The sequence below is a fragment of the Rhyacophila brunnea genome, unplaced genomic scaffold (genome assembly GCF_057557595.1).
Source record: "Rhyacophila brunnea isolate RB1 unplaced genomic scaffold, BYU_Rbru_1.0 scaffold_1, whole genome shotgun sequence".
NCBI lineage: Eukaryota > Metazoa > Arthropoda > Insecta > Trichoptera > Rhyacophilidae > Rhyacophila > Rhyacophila brunnea.
Window position 1 is genome coordinate 49,168,060 of NW_028232751.1, and position 21,932 is coordinate 49,189,991.

Genomic DNA, 21,932 nt, shown 5'->3' on the forward strand with positions numbered 1-21,932 from the left:
CCGTCTTGTGGGGGCCATGCACCAAATTACCTACATCAATTTATATTTTTTTATTTGATAAATAATTAAATAGATGAACTAAATGTACATATTACCATGTACCTACTTGTATTATCAATAAAATAACTAATTAATGTGATGACTGAGCTTGTTTCAATGAACGTAAAAGTTTTATATATTACGAGTGCACTTGGATGGCACTCGGTCCAAGTGTACTTGGATCGTACTTGGACCGTCTCAACACGGCTTGAACAAAATTCCGTCCCAATGAATAAACAAACTACCTACTACATAAAATGGTCTGCATTCTTTGGATTGAATGATTATTAGACTTATTTCATTATTTTATTAAAATCCTTGACTTATTAGATTAGGACACACAAGTGACCTATAGGGTCTAGCGAGGCAGCTGGCTATCACCAACTGGTTCTGTTAGTATTTGTATAATATGATTTGCCATTACTCGTTTTACGCTTGTCATCTGAGGGTCCGAGTTAGAACCCAGATGAATAAAATTTTCATCTTGTGGTATGTACCTATGTAATATTAACTGGACGTCATATCACTCGATGAGTGGATAACCGCTGGACAAAATATACATTCGTACAGTTATATGTTACAATAGGTATCTAAGGGGCACTAAATTTGGCATAAGTCCGCAAAATTTATTAATACCTACATTGTACTGCACAAGAATTTTTATCAAATTTAATAAAATATCACAATATCTACAGCAAATACTTTGTATTATTTAGCTTTCGGTAATCTTAATAGTTTTGGAAAACGAATTTGTTTTTAATACCTAATAAAATAATGTCACATAATACAATATTAACATTTTAAACAGGTATTATATTTACAATTTTCTAGAATTTATTCACACATAAATACCGAACGTCAAAATGAATATTATTATTTTATTTCACTGTTATTTCTCGGTGGCAAGATATAATAAAGAAAATAATAAAAACTCATTTAGTTTAGTAGGTAGTTATTTTTGTTTTAGAACCACTAATATTTCACAATATTTATATTATAACTCAAAGAGCGGTTTCATCTAATAACACATTCAAAATTGGCCATTCGAGTTATAATATTATAAATTACTAGCTGACCCGGCAAACGTTGTTCTGCCATATAAATTATTTCTAGTGAATATTTTGGTTGTTAAATAAAAAATAACGAATGTATCGTAAGTGTGTGAGGATGGGATCTATGACAGAAAGAGGAATGGAGCGCTGTAGACGATGATCGCCGATAAAAACAAAAAAAAAACACCAACTTTTCATTTTCTCAATTCAAAATGAGTAATGATGTTCATAATGAATGAATTACCTGTGACAGGATCTCGTTGTTTAATGTTTATGCAATATCCGTCTTGTCCCTTCCAGAAAATTAGCGGATATTGGAGAGCGTCGTATGAACGGTGTGTGTCAGCGATGAACTCCAGATTATTGTTTCTTCTTCGAATCACGATTTCTCGCGTCGATGTGCGGTCGCCAACCATGATTCCAGAAATGTCGTCAATAACAGGCGCATTGAAACGACGCACGTGCTCTCCAGCTGGTGTTTTATCAGGATTGATGACAATAGCGTGATTGTCACTTGGCAATTCGTGCATGTGTGTTTTGAAGAATTTCAATAAATCATTGTGCTCATTCAATAGGGCGTCCAGTTTGCCGACGATGCGCCTGGCATTAGGCGAATTGAGGCTATTGTAGCCGCAACGTGCATCCACATGATTGATGTCCTCACCGCCGCCGCGCCCATGAAGTAGATTTGTAAAAATGTATGTGGTTCGTTTGGCATTGGCAGCAATGAGCCTACTTTGTGGTATACTTGGCCTTTGATTTTGAACGTAGAACGGAATTGTTGACCATTTGCCGCAGTATTGTGAACTATTTCTGTTGCTCCGGACGAAGTCATTTGGAAGCATGAATTGAATGTGCGAATGGACTTCAGGAACAGGTTTGAATCTGGAACCGTGCCGATGAACAAGCCGTTCAATGGTTCTGGTGGTATCTCAATTTCTGGTAGTTGCACTTTTCCTGATGCGCAACACATCCCGGCTGACTCATGTTTGAATTTGAGCGCATGACAATGGGGACATTCTTTGTCCATAGCACCAATCAGGACTTTCGGATGAGCGGAATATTCAATATCTGGCTCGTACTCGAATGCGAGACGAAGGAACGAAGCGGATGTAAATGTTCGATGTACTTGTTGGCGTTGTCGGTCATTTGCTCTGCGTGTGTTAACTACGAACCGGCGCGCTTGGCTCCGTTCCAATTGTCGTTGTTGATTTCGTTCAGCTCGTGCCTCTTGTGATTGAGATGCACGCAATTGCGACATGCTTACACGCACGTTTTTGTTATCTTGTTGGATTTGTTCGTCTGTTCTTTCTGCTCTACTATTTCGCATGTTTGTGTTTTATTCGTTCGACGGCCCAAATGGCCCCCAAAATTTTGCACGCACTGCGTTGTGATATGCCGAATGAAATTTCAAAATGACGCGACGCTTCTCTTGAATTCTTCTCGGACGTAGCGCCATCTGTCATTCAACAACATAAATAATTTCGTTCTGTTTGAAATACGAACGACGGTTAAATTTTTTCATACAAAAATAATAAAATCGCGATTTAAAAAAGGGAGGGTGGGGGTAGGAAAGTGAAAATTTGGGGTTATAGGTATTTTTTTATGCCAAATAATAAAAAAAAATACAAAAAAAAATTGTCAAAAAAATCAAAGAAAAATTTTCTGGATAGAGATACCCTAATCACCTAGTGGTATGAAATATACTTGTTAACCTATTCTCATACCTAACAAATTTAGATAAAAAAAAATCATAAAAATCGGTCGAGCCGTTTCGGAGGAGTTCAACCACAAACATCGTGACACGAGATTTTTATATATATAGAGATTTTGACTTGATATTTGTAAGAGCAACCGAAGTTCTCGGTCAAGACCGTTCAAGCAAGACTGCTTATTTTTTTTTTTAATTATAACTTTAGTTGGAATCTTTGCTCACCTAGATATGTCGTAGAAATGGGAGCTGAACTGCGATAAGCCTTGTCGGAAATCCGAGGACATTCTTTAATAACCGAAATCCAGAAAATAGCCAATGAAACATCGGCGATGTTGTTTTAGCATCCCGTCGTTTCTCAATTCAACCAATTCCTCTCGAATTTATAGGGAAAGCGCTTCTATCGAATTTTCGACATTGGTTGCAAAAGGGTTTCGAATCCAGTCGTATTGATTGTATTAAATAAATTATGAAATTTCTTTTGCAGCAAAGTTAAATAAATGTTTTTGAGACTGATCCAAAATTAATTGTTTGTTTTCAATGGTGGTCTGGTAGGTCCTTTGGTAGATTTGTAGAGATCCTTGTCTTAACTCCTACTTTATCAGAGCACGTCAATATATTTTCATTCTGACCTTGCATTGAAGTCCATCCAGGCAGGGGCGGGTCTAGCAGTAAGCGGACCAAGCGGCCGCGTGGGACCCCGAAGGGGCCCTGAGATCTTGGAATGTCTTTAAAGAATTGTCTTACAGACGGATTATGATGATTTCTGATATTTTTTGGTAATTTCTGTGATTGGGTGCAGTTCGTCGTTTACTTTATTAAGGTCTCGCTACATAAGTCTTAGTTTCCGAACAATAAAAAAATTGCCCCGAATTTAATCATTTTGCCTGACGTTGTGTGAATGTTGGTTCAGCAATAACCGAGGAAAAGTGACTCACTAGTCCAGGGTTGGCGAAGATTTTTACGTACGCGTGCCAAAATTTCCTGAATAATATTTTTCCACTGTCTGGCGTGGCAAGCCGTTTTTCATGGCGAAAAAAAAGTTTTTAAGAATTCTATTAAAATAGCTTCAAAATTACAATTGGATTCTTCATATTCTATCTTTCATCGTATTTCTAGCCGAAGGCATATCTCTTATTCTTTGAATATTTTGTTCCTTTAATGATGAATATGAACAAACTCGCAGACAACAAAACACTATATTTTTGTTATATTTTATGTTACCTAATAAATTAATTAAGGTTTCTATGTATAAAGCTTTTTTTTCTAACTTGAATTTGGGGGCCCCGAATTTTTCACCGCTCGGGGCGTCCACTCGACTTGATCCGCCCCTGCTCAAATATATTACCAGAAGTGTACTCAAATTTGGCTATTAAGTAAGTATTGGATAATATACAAAATTATTTGTGTTTCTTTTTTGGGAGCAATGCACCGCGGCACACCTAGCATCGTCTTGCGGCACACCGGTTGCGGAGCACTGAAATAACGAATACAAAAGTTTTTACCTACTTTATTGTTATTATTTGTTACATAAGTTCGAGTTAATTGTATTCGTTGTCAGTGTGGTTATGCCTTTCGGTGAGTGTAGACAGAGCCTGAAGATGCCGAAAGGCGAAATCCAGGTCGCAAAAAACGACTCAAATGGAATAGTACAAAATTTAAATCCATTACAATCTAAACAGTTTATTGTTTTGGAATAATCTAAAGTAGGTAGGTACCTACTATGTGCTATCTCGTATAGAACATGCACATACAGCACAAATAAATTAGCATTAGGTACCTACCTATGCCTGATTTTAGAGGGCATGTCAAACTTTCAAATTGCAATTACTCCATAACAAGATTTGGAAACTAACCAACTTTTGGCAGTAATCCCATATATTGCGAATAGATTGCTAAATAATTGAACCCTCTCTCTGATATGGTTTAGTACGTGAACAAGACTAATGTATTATCATGGACCCAACATCCTGAAGTGGGCCCCAGGCCACGATGATTGCCGGAACCCCCAATCTATCGCTACGGTTAAGGGCAGTGTAATGTTTCCCAAATGGTTACATGTAAAATAAATGATATTGCTTGATTTTTAAACGATTTTTGGTATTCAAAAATAAATCTTCTTGAATTGTCAGCACTCGGCATCATAATATGAAGCACTGATTGCGACCCCCTTTTATGGTAGCCATGTAGCATGCAACCCTTCGCCATAGATAAATAGTGCTTTTTATTAGGATGTCGGAAAACCATTGATAATATATCAATACGGGAAACACACTAAAAATGATTAAAAAATAAAGTTCTACAAGTGAAATAGCGCTGTGATAATATGTGATGTGTGTTTATCTCACTTAACTGGGTGACCCGCCATGCTACCCCCCCCCCTCCCCCCCCCCTCCCCAAGACCGTGACCCCAAGCTGAAGCCATGTCAGTCCTCTCCAATGATTTGTGGGGGCCATGTGTATTATACATTTATACACACAGGTGGCATACATAAAATCAACGTTGGACGAATTAAATCAATAGAAATCTTCCTTTGTTGCAGATGATAACCACGGCACATTCGACACCAACAATGCTGATGACGCTGGCTCGACAAGTCAACAACAAGATTGGACTGCCGTTTGGGAGTGTTTTGACAATCCTCATTCTCTTCTGACAACACCAGGGGGTGGTTTATCGAAGGGAATGCAGGTGATTTTCTATTTATTTTAAAGACTTTCTTACATGACAGACGATTTGTTAATTTATTATCATTATTATTCTACATTAACCGACTAAATTTCCCGCGGTGAAGTAAGAGTTTAACGTCAAACCCTCACGCTTTTGATTACGGGTTTGAATTCTGCATCTGGGAAATTCACATAACTATTGTTTTGGTCAACATTTGTCCAATCCAAAGCAATGGTCCAATATATTGCCAAACCAAGCAAACACACAATCAGAACCATGGCCCCCACAAAGGGGGGGCTGACAGGGCTCTAGCCTGGGGGCCCGGGCTCAGGAGGGGCCCAACGTGGCAGATCAACTAATTAAATGAGATAAACATACCGTAAATTCATAAGCTTCTAATAGTAAAAAAGTCGGCTGCAGCGCTATAAGACGAGTAGAATTTTAATTTATAATTATTTTTAGTGTCTCCTGACTAATGAAAATGACTATTGATCCAACATGGCGAAGGGTCAGATGTATCTTGGCTATCACAAAAGATGGTCGCGCTCAGTGCTTCATAATATGATGCTGATTGCCGACAATTCAAGCTTGATTTATTTAAAAATACAAAAATCATAATAAAATATAAAAAATAAAAATCGCTAAAAAATACACGGAATACCCTTTATTTTACGCGAAACCCTGGAGTTCCACGGAATATCATTTAGGAAACACTACTATAAAACATTACACTGGCCTTAACCTTAGCGATTGGTTGGGGGGGGCGCCAAATATCGTGGCCTGGGGGCCCGCTTCAGGATGTGGGGGCCATGATCAGAACCTATATACCAGGGGGGGGCAAACTTTTTGGATGGAGGGCCAAATTCAAGAATTCAAAATGAGCGGCGGGCCGCAAGTAAAATACCATTTTTAGATATACACTATTTATTATCACGAAAAATAAACATTTTTTCAAAAAAATTAATGAGAAGAATGAAACTGTTGTACATTTTTTTAAATTCAGGTGTTAATTTTGTAGTTGATATTCTCAAAACTGCTTGTAAATGGGCATCGGAGATATTTGATCGTAAAGAATTTTTATTGAGGTTCATGACCGATAATGGTTGTTCACATATATAAATTGATCCAAAAATAACGAACATTTTTATTGTATAATCTTTAAGTTGGTCGAATTTGTCTGAATTAAGGGCATTGTAAAATTTGGAGATTTCTTCACGACGATGCAATTCTCTTAAATCAGTGTCACACTGCAGATCAATAATCTCAAGTTGTAGCTCTGTCGGTACACTATCAATATCTATTGGAGTCGATGTTCAACGTAGAAAATAGTGGTTACTTAGTGTGAGACGAGATGCAAGGAAGACGTACTGAGATAATACATTTACGAAACAACAAATTCTTCAAATTTTAATCTATTGTCAATATTTTTTTAAAAATTATAAAAAAAGTTATTCGTAATCAGAAGTACAATTAATGATGGCGGGCCGCAAAAAAATACCCGGCGGGCCACATGCGGCCCGCGGGCCGCAGTTTGCCCTCCCCTGCTATATACTATTGACACTCTCGACAATAAAACTAAAACATTCTTATTAATTATGTTGTTTTTCGTAAATAATATAGAACAGTAAAATATACAAACATAAAGGAAAACCTTGGAGAAAAGCTAGATACAAACGCTAGTTGTATACTATATAGATATAGTCAGGCAAATACACATAATGAGTATTATTTATACTCAATCATTTAAACAATCATATATTTTATACGTAAATATATAGGTAATATCGCAATGTTAAAAGGTTAACAATAATGGTATATTATAACCATGGCCCCCAAATCCTGAAGCGGCCCCCCTGCCTATCGCCAAAGATAAAGGCAGTGTGACACTCTACACTCTACAGTAGCGTTTTCCAAATGGTGTAGGTACGCGGTAAAATTAATGTGCATATATTATATTTATATAGTGTTTTTTTTTTTTAATATATTTCAATACATCCATTTGAATTATGGGTTTGTCGAGTATCGATACACAATTGAAAATTGTATCGTACAACCACATAATTTTAAATAATAACATTACTGAAGGAAAATAGCGCTTAGACTTTTTTTTAGTATCAAAGCAAATTTGTGATGTGTGTTTATCTCACTTATTTGGTCGACTCGCCTTGCCGGGCCCCTCCTGAGCCCGGGCCCCCAGGCTAGAGTCCTGTTAGCCCCCCTTTGTGGGGGCCATGATTATAATGATTTTACAGCTGCGGTTTATATCTACATAATATTATGTAACACCAATTATTTTTTTGGTTATCAATTCAATTATACTGGCAAAGTTAAGGTATTGGTATTAGGATACAAATTCCATAAGACAATTATAATTATTCAAACTTTTTGAGGTACCAAGAATGACAAGAAATTAGCATTATATTCTCAGGACATGGTAAGAAATGCCGTTGGTGAAATGCGACGATACTACAGCAGAAAAGTCATCGACGTTCTTATCAAAGTGACGCGACATTCTCTTGACCTGCTGAAGAAAAGATTTACAGTTGATCCTGACTACTGTGAAGGTTGGTGAAACTGATTAAGCATTCTTATTTACAATTCATTTAATAACACAATAATTAATGTTATCATCCCTTTCACATGTTCTTGGGTGGGTAGGTAAATAGGTACATATTATTTCGAGTTAACTGAAGTCAAACATTGAGGAATACGACAACGATGGAGATTATAATACTAGAAAGCAACTAAGTACCTATTCTTTTTCGGTTTCCTATCTTACCGTATGTGTGATAATATTATCATCATGGCTATAATATTGTAATTAGACTGAACCAGTGTCTTAGATTTTGATCAGTGATAGCGATCCTATGCGAAACACGCGAGATGATTTTGCATGGCACGCGAATATTTTATGCTGAAGAGAAAAAAATAGATATTAATAATTCACAAAATATTTAAAAAAAAAAAAAGTCATTTTTCGGTTCCACATCTAATTATGAGGCACTGGACGATGAAATACAATACCAAAGTCCACACTGACTTTGAAATAGATATTTTAATTTTTATATAACGTTTACTTTATACTCGTATGTGAACCGATAAGAATCGTGTTTTATTTAGACATGAATTTTATGTCAGTACTATACGACCCAGATAGATTGGATGGTCTTTAATATACGGCCATATATTTCTGATACAACATTTCACAGTGAAGTGTGGTACGGCGAACTGCATACGAACACGCAAGCAGACATGGTGACAATTTAAGGATAGATAGGTACTCATTGTCAACTGAAATAACGAGGATAGACAGGAAAGAGGGAGTTCCCATGCCAGGTGAATGACGTTATTGGCATTTTAATACCTTCCGCCATATAAACGGCATAATGCACATTGTAACGCCATATAATCATAACGAGGAAAGAATATGACGGAATAAATTACGTTAAATAAAAAAAGTTTATTTACTGTGTGTTTATTTGTAGGTATTTCACACAAGCCGGTGTTCCTACTTCAAGCAACACTGATGATTCCAAACGTCTCAATTCGCCCAAGTATTGAGGATATCCAAGAGGCCTTAGCTGCTGCAGGGAGAAATATAACAGGAGTTGCGAAAGGGGTCGGTCAGTGGACAGGTGGTAAGGGTTCACAGGTAATTATTGCACCACCAGAAACCACCAGTTTCTTGTTTATTTTATTGAAATCATTATCCATTGTGAATATATTACACATTTATCGGTGTTAACATGCATAGGTAGCCGTTTATATTACGGTAATTGACAACACTGGTGTTGCTAGGTGCAATTTGACTTGTGTATTTTGAAGTTTGACAATTTTAACGGCAAAAGTACTCAGAACGTTTCAACAAACGGACCCTTGTTTTTTTAATTCATTGGACAAATATATCATGGCCAAAAAATGGAATTAACTTTCGAAAAAATTCGTGCGATATTTTTCACAACTTTCGACGTGGGTTATCGCGGAAACAGTGCATCGTTGAACTTAGTGTTTTATATGGCGATAATGCACCATCAAAAACTACGGTATCTATATCCCGTATAGGTATCGCAGGTTTAGCGAATTTTACCGTGGCCGTCGTTCGCTCACAGACGAGCCGCGTGAAGGTCGTCCAAAATTGGTTGTTTCTCCAGAAAACATCGATGCTGTGCGTGAACTAATAATGCAAGATCGTCATATGACATACTTACCGTGAGATTGAGGCATCCCTGGGCATTAGTAACACCAGCGTGTATACGATCTTGCATGGGCATTTAGACGTGAAGAAGATATGTTCGCGTTGGATCCCGCATACTTTGACAATCGCACAAAAAGTCGCGTGTCGATTGCTGAAAGGAAATGCTCAAAAAATAAGATCGAGGTGCTTCAAAAAACGTTTATAAGATTGTTACAGGTGACGAATCTTGTATCTATACGTATGAGCCCGAAGTAAACAGCAGTCGACCGTATGGGTCTTCCAGGCGGTTGATGCATTCAAAAACCATGTTTTGGAGTTACCTTCTGCAAAGTGGCAAAAATGCTTTTCAGATTGGTTTAAACGCATGGAAAAGTGCATAAATTATCGTGGAGAATATTTTGAAAAACAATAAAACTGTTTTCATTGATTAAAAATTTGTTTTTTTTTTGTGTTGTTCCCGAAATATAAACGGCTACCCTCTAATTCACATAATCGTATGTAGGTAAGTATTATATAGATATGACTTATTTTATATCACAATATTTTTGTAAAGGTGCATTCCGCTTGACGGTGGCCCTCATTGTCCAATGCGTAAGGCACTGGCTTTTCACTGAAGATTACATAATATTAGAGTGATTTTTGCAAGTCTGTGTGTATTCACTGCTACTACAATACTACCACTACTGACTACTTTCATTGTGCCTCATAACCTGTTGTAGTGTTAAAATGACAAAACAATCTCTTAATCCATAAAATAATTTTCGAAGGTCGCTAACTGTGAATAAACTGTATTCTATAGTAAAAGTTTAAAATAAGAATAATACTTATGTACCTACTTATTATCAAACAGTGACGTCCAGTGAAAGTAGGCATACTTGCACTTTTTAATGGGCGGAAAATTGAGGAACGAATGTAAATAATGATTTCAGTTTTATATTACAATAAGTACATTTTTTTTAAATCAGCCATTAAAAATAACATATACTTATACTATGTTTGGCATTCTAAATATAATTATCTAATCAATAATAATGAGTGCTGATAATTAAGTACCTAAATAAGTAGGTACAAGTGGCATAGCCCTAAAAAACTGTTATGATCAGATTTTACACTGCATGAAAAAGGATGCCATCAATATGCAACTGAGTTATATGAAAAGAATTAAGATTAATAAAAAACAGTTTAATCTCAAACTCAGTGGCGGCTCGACGACTTTCTAGGTGGTGGGGCTTAGTCATTTATTATTAAATATGCACAGTTACTTACTTTTTTAGTACTTATATCAAGCTCTCAGTATATTATAAGTATATCAAGCTACTTATAGTTTTTTTTTAATTGTTCAGAATAAATAATAAAATGATTATCTGAGTCGTTACTCAATCACATCTACAAAAACGTTAACTTAATTAATAATAATAATTAGTATATACCTACTTACGATTATCGGTTTTAAAGAACGACATACAGCTATGTTTTATTGTTCCTCTAGGGGATATTTGAATCGCTCCCCAGTATTCGTATACTAATGCTAATACGTTCGCATCCTTTATGGAACGAGATTTGTACGGCGGCGACGAGATGGGACCGAATCACCCCACCCCGGTCAGCGAAAAATAGACACCATAGCTTTCTTTATTTTAAATTAAATTAATTATTTTAATACCGCGTAATCCTCATTATGTTATTACATAATTTACAACAATTGCATTGTTTATTTGAATAATAATAATAATAAATATCTCTATAAAATAGTGACAGGTTTAGATAGACAAAATAAATAATTAAATTAGTGATTCATTTAATCATGTAATGAATGAAGTTGGAATAGTATGTCCAATAATAAAAATATCTGAGGTACATTTTTGACATCATATTATGGATATGAGGATGATCCGTACGAACCCTTAAGGTAAAGCCGCACCTGCTGAAACTGTTGGAAAGCCTTAAAACATTAAACCAAAAAAACAGAAAACCTACTTTTATATAAATGCACAAACATAAACATATGAATGTGAAACAAATAATATTATCTAGGTACTATTTTTTTGACACCACGTTGGTGGATAAAGCCAAAGTAGGTTACCGTTGGGTCTTTTGACTCGCTGGTAGTTAACTACTGGAGCTTTCTTGCCTGTTGTTGCTGGATTTCATCAGCATGTGCTACAATAAATAATATTATTTAAGGTGCTGTCCATCCGGAAAACACCACCATAATGGTCCTAATAATTTCCATACAAACTGCAAAGAGTTAGAAGGCTTTCTCACGCTATTTTTACACTATACGGTTTATGCACAGTTTTTTTTCTATCACAAGTTCAGTTTGTGGTCGAGTGTTGTCGACTTCAAACCGTCTAATGTGAAAGCGTGCATTAGGTCACTTACACCACTGAGTCATCGGTGGCCGTCCGGGTGCCGTGCATACAGTGGAATGGACGGCTGCTATACGGCGCCGTTTAATATATAAAAATATAAATGTGTATAACTTGAAATCATTTTTATTTATGTTTTTTAATATATAAATATAAAATATTAAAACTATGTACCTATTAGTCAAAAATATTTTATTTTATTTATTATTGAAGAATATATTCGGATTTCGAGAAAATTTAGACAGTAGACGGAGACCGACAAGCCAAAATGCGTGGTCGGTGTTTCGAATTTCAGATTTAACCCGTTGTCAACAATGTCACTAGAATGTGTACAAAAATATTGGCTTTTATTTCGCTTGATCGGAGGTCAAATGGCAAAGTTAGATGCAAATAATGGTGTTATTAGAATCGCTAATCGGTAGGGAGCCAACCGATCCGGTGCGGCGCGGGCGACGCAGTGCTGCCAAATTTTTAACGAATCCAATTCAAAAAAGCTCAGCAAGACTCACCATATGTGCAATTCTCAGTTCTAACAGATTGCATATAGATAATTTGATGATTTGCCATAAATATTTCCATTGCGTTTCCGTGTTTTTTTAAATTCAATCCTTTGCACTATATGTATTAAATTTAGAATTTTTAATTTTAAAATATTAAGCCATTCTACGCCCGTGCAGCGCCGGGTGATAGGTACGTACCTACCGCTAGTATAAGTTAGTATAAATACGTGTTATGGAACGCATTGAATATTCAGCACTTTATCAAATACCAATGCATTTTTTGCATGATAATATACTCTTACAAGAATTGTAATAATCCAACACAGTATTTCTCAAACTCTGCTACGCCTACCACTATTGGTAACTAAGATGGCAATATTGCCAACAGTACAATAAGTACCTAGTTATATCCAATATTAGTACTATAGTTTTAATTCGCGTATTATGGGTATACGATTATAGTAACAGTATCTACTTACTATCAGTGGCGGAGGGTGGAGTTAGGCTTAGTTAGTTAGATTAAGATCCGCCATAAATAGTGCACATTAACCTTTTTCAGTCAAATGTATATGTTTTTATTGAAATAAGACTACAATTTACAGATGGTATTGGTTGGATTTTAAAAATCAATTAAACCCTGTCTCAACCAAACCATAATAGTATTGGTATATTTTAGGCGATATGACAAAATTGTGCACATTTTTTCATTCTTACTTATTTGTTTTCGTTAGATTAAGAATACGTATGACACATATTGTTGGTTCATTTTTTTAATTCATCAAGCTATGCCTAAACCAAACTATATTAGATAAAAATTATTATTCTATCTATAAAATATCCAAATTTATGTATGATTTAATTGCATAATTTTAGATATTTTATAGATATACGAGTATTTTTTGATTATTATCTATTATGGCTTGGTTTTCGCAGGGTTTAATTGAATTTTAAAAACTAACCAACACCATCTGTAAAATGTAGTCTTATTTCAATGAAAACAAGTATGTATGACTGACAAAGTTAGGTGTGTAATATTTATGGCGGATCTTAACAGCCTACCTCCACCCTTCGCCACTGCTTACTATACATGTATTTTGTCATAATATCGGAAATAAGTGGGTACTTTATATAACATATGCCAGTGATACGAGAGAAAAGCACCTTGTACATATCTTAGGCTGTAAAAAAAGAAGATTGACAAAACTTAGAACGGCGATCTAATAAGAATAAGTATATGTCTCTTAAGGGTGTACACTGTACAGCATGTTATAAGTTTGGGAATTACTAATCTGACACAATATTTTACTAACCACTTTAAAGATTTTTTAATTAATTTTATTTATTGTTTTATTTTTTCCTCTCCCTTGTGTTTGTAAATAAAACGCCTTACATGTTTGCACTCTACGTATGTGTTTGTCTATATGTCATCATCATTACGTGTAAATAAATACATTTTCGTAATAAACCTTCCACGGTGTACATACATATTCACTCTTAAATTAATGTATGTATGTATATTTGAAAACATTTTATTGTAAATATTCGTTCAATAATATACATAATACACTATTTTTATGTATTGATCATGAGTGGTATTTTGACAATGTAAATTACCTGATTGGATTTTTTTTATTATTGTCAACAATATCCATATTTTTCACCGTATTTTTGTTGTTATGGTGAAATTGTAATATTCATATTATACAATGCCGTTTTGCGCCAAATTAATTATGTTATCGATAAAATATAACGCTTTCTACGTTCTGCTCCCGAAATATTACGTTATCTCTAATCAAATATTGACAATACCCATATAAATTATTATTTGTTATTTAATTACCTCATTATTATTTTATTTTATTATGTCATCAATATCCGGCTACGCTTTAAATACGTGTATTATTGATCTCAATTGTATTCATTGCCGAATTTCTATACACTTTCTGTCAATTACATACATTTGTTGTATTTATGTTTAACGTTTGTCATGCTTCGTGTTGCTAATACATACAAATAAAAACAATTCGTTGCAATTTGAAAAAAATATTTTCATAATAATTGATGGAAAAATATTCAAAAAAACTTCTATTTTCTGTCCTCTGTAAATTATAAATATTTTTTTTGTATTGACGTATTTCTATACATTTTCTGTCAATTACATACATTTATTGTATTATTTTTAATATTTCTAATTGCTTTGTGTTGTTAATACATACAACTAAAACAATACTCTTTGTGAAAAATGTTGTTAAAATACCTTTATAATAATTAACAAACTTATGTGTATTATTTGTTAATTGCTTATACATATAACAATTAACGAATTTTTATACATGTTCTGTCATTTAATTATATACATAATATGTTGTGTTGTTTATAATATAAATTGTTTCGTATTGTTAATACATACGAAACAATTTGCTACGCTTTGTACGTTTTGTTGTTGGAATACTTTCATATTTTGTAATGGAATAATATTGACAAACTTCTATGTAATTTTTGTTGATTATTTATTTTGCTGTTTTTTGTCACAATGTCCGTCTATGTCAATTGTTTCGTGTTGTCAATACACTCGAACCCTTGCTACGCTTTAAACTTGTTCTGGCTGCCTCATAATTAACCAGAGGCCGAGCTGGAAAAAGTTGGCTGGCCGCTCCTCCCATGCCCTTGTAGAAGTTGTATCCCGACTCGACCACCAGGTATCAGGCGCTTCTCAAGGGGGAGCCATCAAGGCTCTTAAAGCCTTGGAGGACCCCAGGAGTAGGAGGAAAAGGCTCTACAGACTGGCTTCCGAAGAAAAACCGATGTTTCCTTTCCAACAAAAGAACTTCTACTCACAAGTGATGGAGAATAAGGAGGTCGTCAAAATTCTATCGCTTTTATCAACATGCACTCAAAATGTTAAACAGGTAATTTAAAACGTACCTTTGTTATCAACTTTACTAAGTAATCTAATCTTTTGTTTTCTATCAAAACTCGTTTCTTGGTCAGTGTATTAAGCAAATACAAAAATATAATACATACTTTAGTAGATGCCAGTAGCGAATGGTGAAGGTAGGCTGTTAAGATCCGCCGTAAATGGTGCATATTAAATTTTGTTAGTCATATGTATTTGTCTTTATTGAACCAAGACTACAATTTACAGATGGTAGGTACATATTGGTTAGTTTTTTTTAAATCAATTAAACCCTGCCTAATCAAAACCATGAAAGTTTTGGTATATTTTGGGCGAAACGACAAAATTGTGCACACTTTTTCGTTCGTACTTATTTGTTTTCGTTGGATTAAGAATACATACCTATTACACAATATATTATTGGTTATTTTTTTTTAAATTCGTTAAGCCCCGCCTAAACCAAACTATAATTAGATACAAAATATTATTATACGAGTATCTTTAAAATATTCAAAACTATGTATGATTGAACTGCATAATTTTAGATATTTTTTAGGTAGACGAGTATTTTTTCTATTAAGGCATGGTTTTCGCAGGGTTTAATTGAATTTTAAAAACTCACCAACACCATCTGTAAATTGTAGTCTAATTTCAATGAAAACAAATACGTATAACTGACACAGTTTAGTGTGCATTATTTATGGCGGATCTTAATAGCCTACCTTTCGCTACGTAGATGCAATTACAAAAATTTATAATTCACCTATTTACTTACTAAATTATAATATTAAGATGACCATTTCCCCCCAGTTATCTTCCACTATGAAGAAAGCCACTAAAATAATTTATTGATCCGGTACATTAATTGTACAGGTGATCAGGATGAGCACAATATTTGACAATAAAATCTGAGACTATGATTTTTTTAGACAAAACATAATATATTATATTTAATACTATAAAAGATGATGTGGGCCAATAAAGTCCAACTCTTTGCCCCGAAAACATATCGGAATGAATTTATGGTTAGGTTGAACATAAAGTCACGTTGCATGGAGCTGTCAACAAAGGATGGAAAATACTTATTGGTATTTTAAAAAGACGAAACTGTGTCATACCAATGGCGATTTTACATTTCTCCAGGAGTTTACAGAGCTATAAATTTCAATAATTACTAATGCAATTTTGTGTTGATAATAAATATATATATATATATCTACTTACTAACATTAATACGCATGTGTGCATGTATTGATACCATATTAATACAAAACCAACATAAGTGCAATTTTAACAAAAATGAGTCCAGCATTGAATAAATCAGTACCAGCGCGGGGCTAAAAGACCTCAATTGAAATTTGCTGCATTGAAATGAATGTCTTTTTGTTTACGTAGCATATTATGTAACTAAAATATATTATGAAAAAACATTCGAATTATTACTATAGATTCACCAGTATAAGTTGTCCGCTGAGTGAGGGCGCCACATGCTAACATTTGACATAGGTATCATTCAATAATTTGTATACAGACCTACAAACTTATCTGTAGAATGGCCAAAAATGGAACTATGAACTACCATAAGATGCCATTTTGAAAATTTCATTCGAATGTCAGATTTTGTCCAGTTACGAGTTTTGATTAGGTAGTTTACGACAGTGGCTCGCCCATCCCATTCTTCAGATAAGTTTGTAGGTCTGTACCTACCGCGATGAGCTTAGTTCTAAATTCGAACACCCGGACGATGTATGATGGTATAGGTATCTATAGTTAGGCTTGTTTTGAATATGGAATTGATGCAGGGATCAGAAAACCAAAGTATTTACCTCTGTTCGAATGTGTGATATTAATACGTGAGTTAATATATAAGTTCTTTCTCTACCTCGATTTAATTTCCAGGAACTGCTGACGTTCATAAAACGTTGGAGACCATATCAGTATTTGTGGAAAAACGAAAAGACTCTCAGAGAGCTGTTATGTTCAGGCCTAGCAGACTTTGAGCTTTCGCTAAGGAGACACAGTGACTTGGAAAGCAAACTTGGTACTGAACTTGATATGCACGTCTTTGGAAGTTGCTTAGTAGTATCTACAGATAAACTTAAATTTGGATTGTTAACTGAAATCAAAAGTAAGTTAAAAAGTTCACTCATGTTAGTAACATATTTAAAACTTAATCAATTTGTTGTTTCAGGCAAGACTAATCGATATATTCATGGATTAACTAAGTATATCACAATTTTAGTAGTAGGTAATATTGTCAAATGCCTACTTTTGTTTTTGTGTAGTTCCAGTGGCAGATTACTATGAACCCGGTGAGGCAGTTGCTTCATCATAAATTACGGATGCGCGAAATCATAAAACATTAGTATTAATCAAACTGTAAAAATTGTCGTATTTATAACACTTGATGGCAGTTTATAGCATCGGCAACATTCAAAACCTGTTAGAATTTCGGGCATGTTTGTACTGTCACTGTACACCGAAAAAATGTATCTAAAAGTCCATTTTCTCTATATCAACATTTTAGATTTAAGTATCGTATATCCAAGCCCATTCACCAATACTAGGTAATATTGAAAGAAACAGCATACTTACACTAATATTGTTAACAAAAATTGTAAAATAATACCTAGTTACAGTTACATTATTATTGTAAAATAGTATTTAAATAATGACATTAACCTATAAAATAAAATTACAAAAAACACGATGCCAATGCATTCTTTTAATACTTTTAGCCATCTTTAAGTAAAATTGAATTCATTTTCAGTTAATTCTGTTTTGTATGAAAAGTTATTTCGGAAGAAATCCGTAATCCAATCCACTATTATTGGTTGCTAAGTGGGTGGTCCTAGCAACTAAATTATTAATATTTACGTGCGTTACAATGGAAATCAAAATGACATTTTAGTATTCTATATTAGTTTGTTTGTTTGTTTGTATTTTATTTACTTAATTTATGAAGTACAAGTTTGAGCATATTGAGCATAATAATTTAACAGAAAATTTAAAAACGTTGTATATAAAAGGTTCTTTTTATCTTGTAATTATTTCTATTTCATATTATTATTTTCCAAGGTTTTTTTAAAAAACATTATATAAGTATTTACAATAAAATGGTTATTACCTTCACATTCTACCATGTAGGTATATTATATTCAATATTGAACCAAATTGGTTTCAGAAATATTGGTATTGGGTAGGTACTAGGTATACCAGTGGGCCCAGTGGCGAAGGAGAGGTAGGCTGTTAAGATCCGACATAAATAGGCCATACTAAACTTTGTCAGTCAAACGTGACTACAGTGTATAGATAGTGTTTTATATATAGATAGTTTTGAAAATTCAATTAACCCCGTTCTAATCCAAGCCATAGTATATAGTCAAAATATTATATAGTCAAAAAAATCATTTATCTTTGAAATATTTAAATGCATGCCATTAAACCATACATCATTTTAGATATTTATAGATAAAAGAATATTTTTATCGATTGTGGTTTGGTAAGACAGGGTTTAATGAATTTTAGAAAACTAACCAGCTCCATCTGTTATAATATGTTTTCTTAATTCAGCGATAACAAATAAGTATGGCTGAAAAGGTGTGCACTATTTTTTTCGGATGCCCATAGTATACCTAAATTATTATGGTTTGGTTTAGGCAGGGTTTAATTGAATTTTAAAGACTAACCAGCACCATCTGCAAATTCTTCTCTTAGTTCAATGAAAACAACTTAGTATGACTGACAAAGTTTAGTGTGTACTATTTATGTCGAATCTTAACAGCCTACCTCCACCCCTCGCCACTGAGGTATACCTGGGTACGTACGGCACCAAATTGGATAATATTATAAAATCACAGTACAGCAATAATATTGTCAACAAACTGACTTTGGGATAGTTTCATTTGCTTGAAAGTGCATTATATTATAAGACGTATATATTATTATAATCTATAAACCTAGTGTGATTATTTCTAGGTGGTACACACAAAATTGGCCAAGCTATGAGAAAAAAGTACAAAAGAGAGATGGACTATGTGTATGCTGTTATGAATGAAATGGAAAGAAAATTAGAAAGACCAATACGAGATTTAGATGACGTCAGAATGGTTATGGAGACATTGAAAAAGATCAGAGAACAGGAGGTGGATATGGAATTAAAAATTGACCCAATTGAGGTAAGCCACGCTTTTTTTCACAAACATTTCCTTTCAAGACAGCAGTTAACATCAGGATGTAACAAATTGGAGACAGGCTGAATTTTTTTGAATAACTTAAAAAGGCGCACTGATAGCTAAAATTGATAGGTATAACCAACGTGACCATACGTCCCGTTTTGAACGGGACCGTCCCGTTTTTAGGACGCCCAAATGTTCCATTTTCAAAAAGAGAGCAACCCACGGCAACAATTAGAAATATTTTAATGGGCGAATTGAACCAAAATACCAACGTGGGAATAAATTCAAAGTAAAATGGATGTAGGTATTGATTGAAAAGGGATTTATCAATTTTATCAATGTAATTTTATCAGATACAGAAGTATTTCATGAGTAGGTATTCACTTGTTTCTAACTACATTAGGAACACCGCAAAAAGTGACTGAATGGAACACTGGGAATGTTTCAACCGAAAGTCATTGGGTGGAACACTTTCGCATCAATAATTTGAATCATACGAATTTTCGTATAATTATTGAATACATTTTATGTCTGCCCGGCAATAGTACACCAGTAGAAAGGGTCTTTTCTCTTATGAATAAGTTGTGGAATTCATATTTGAAATCAAAATCAAATATACTTGAGCAAATTTGTTATTCAGAAAAATATAAATTATTTATTTTCACGTGTTCATTCCTGGTCTTTTCATTAATAACTTTGAAGAAATATGCGTTTTCTTGAATAAACATACTATTACCTACCTAAAAATTAGTAGGTGTCCCGTTTTAAGGAAAAAAATAAATGGTCACATTAGATATAACCCATTTATTATTCATTTAATATTATTTATAGGTATTAAACTCTCTTATTATTATTTTTATTTTATGTTAATTTTGTGTGTCAGTGAAATCAAGAAAACATAATTATCAAATATAGTTTACAATGTTTTTTATTGGCCTTTTTTATACAAAATGACAAAAGTAAAATATCTATCATCGAAATAAATTATAAAAGAAATATTAGTATACTAAAACTGGAGCTAAATATGAGTTTATTTTAGAATAAGCTAGCTAATAAACAAAATTTTTGAGTATTTCTTATGATATACATGATTTCCCTTACATAATAACTTAAATATACTTACTCAAAATAACACTTCAGAACTGCAATCATACAGAATTAGAAATAGGTACTCAAATTTTATGTTTGAACATGGCTTACTCAAAAATAACCAGAATGGACTAGGTTTACTATGCTTGTGAACCACTCATATAATACTTTTCAAGATCTTTAGAAGATGGAGGCCCATTATATGTTTTTTACTCTCTCAAACATCACATACCTACCGAAATGATCATTCTTTTGATAATGTAAATAGAAATTGATTTTATAAATTAAATAATTCTTTAAAAATATATCGAACTCTATATAACTAACAACATAAAATGATAGCTACATCTATCTATTATTAAGTAATTTCAACTTAGTTTCAACAAAGTTATTAATTACATCCGTACTGTCCACATTCAGAGTGTAAATTTAAACACCATTTCTCTTTAAAAAATTATAATCATATCTATAATAATATTTAGGATTATTGGTAGGTATCGTTGGAAAATATAAAAAATAAATGGAGAAATTGTTTTAGCAGTTCGACAACGATCACTAAAAACTACGGCTATGCCGGATATTTATTTACACTTCACTCAGAAAAAAACTCATCCATACTTTAGTTTGACGCCAAGTATCAGGCAGGCATAAAATATGCATCGGTAATATTATTATTATTCAGCTTTAATGTTAATGAACTAATCAGTGCACACGAACGCAGCGATAAAACAAACGTTGCAGGGTGTCATATTTCTAGAATGCCCTGATCCCAGTGGCGGCTAGTAACCGACAACGAATAATATGTTATGTACCCATAATATTTAAAATAAAAGGTTATTAAATTATGATATTTTCATTACTTAAATAGTAGGGCATTACTAGATACACTATGACTACACTATAATAAGCATAATAAAATCAACGTACTTATTATTTTTATGTAATATTGTAATAAATTGGCTTCTGCAATTTTGTCAACATTTCCGCTTATGAAGTCATGTGACTCGGGTTCATAAAATGTGTTTAGAAACATTACATCAATTAGGTACATGATGTTTCTCAAAGTCAGGACCTGATGATTGAGAACGTAGTTAACATCCATTTGGGAGGGAACTATGATCGGAAACTCCTTTGTGAGGCAGTCAAGGTACACGTCATCAAGCCGTAGGGCTAGTAAAATAGAAATTTAATAAGTAATTATTGATTTTATAGAAACAGATCCCTTGGTACCT

At 33.7% G+C, this 21,932-nt stretch overlaps 1 protein-coding gene across 1 annotated transcript in view; it reads left to right on the forward strand.

The window, feature by feature from the left end:
• The window catches only part of Dhc1 (dynein axonemal heavy chain 1), a 179,887-nt gene that overhangs the window by 83,189 nt on the left and 74,766 nt on the right, over positions 1–21,932 (forward strand). Inside the window, exons 16-21 of the mRNA XM_085945803.1 lie at positions 5,346–5,494; positions 7,902–8,037; positions 8,959–9,153; positions 15,262–15,446; positions 17,333–17,561; positions 19,412–19,611. Of these exons, the coding sequence (XP_085801929.1) occupies positions 5,346–5,494; positions 7,902–8,037; positions 8,959–9,153; positions 15,262–15,446; positions 17,333–17,561; positions 19,412–19,611 (1,094 nt within the window). The remainder of the gene's footprint in view (positions 1–5,345; positions 5,495–7,901; positions 8,038–8,958; positions 9,154–15,261; positions 15,447–17,332; positions 17,562–19,411; positions 19,612–21,932) is intronic.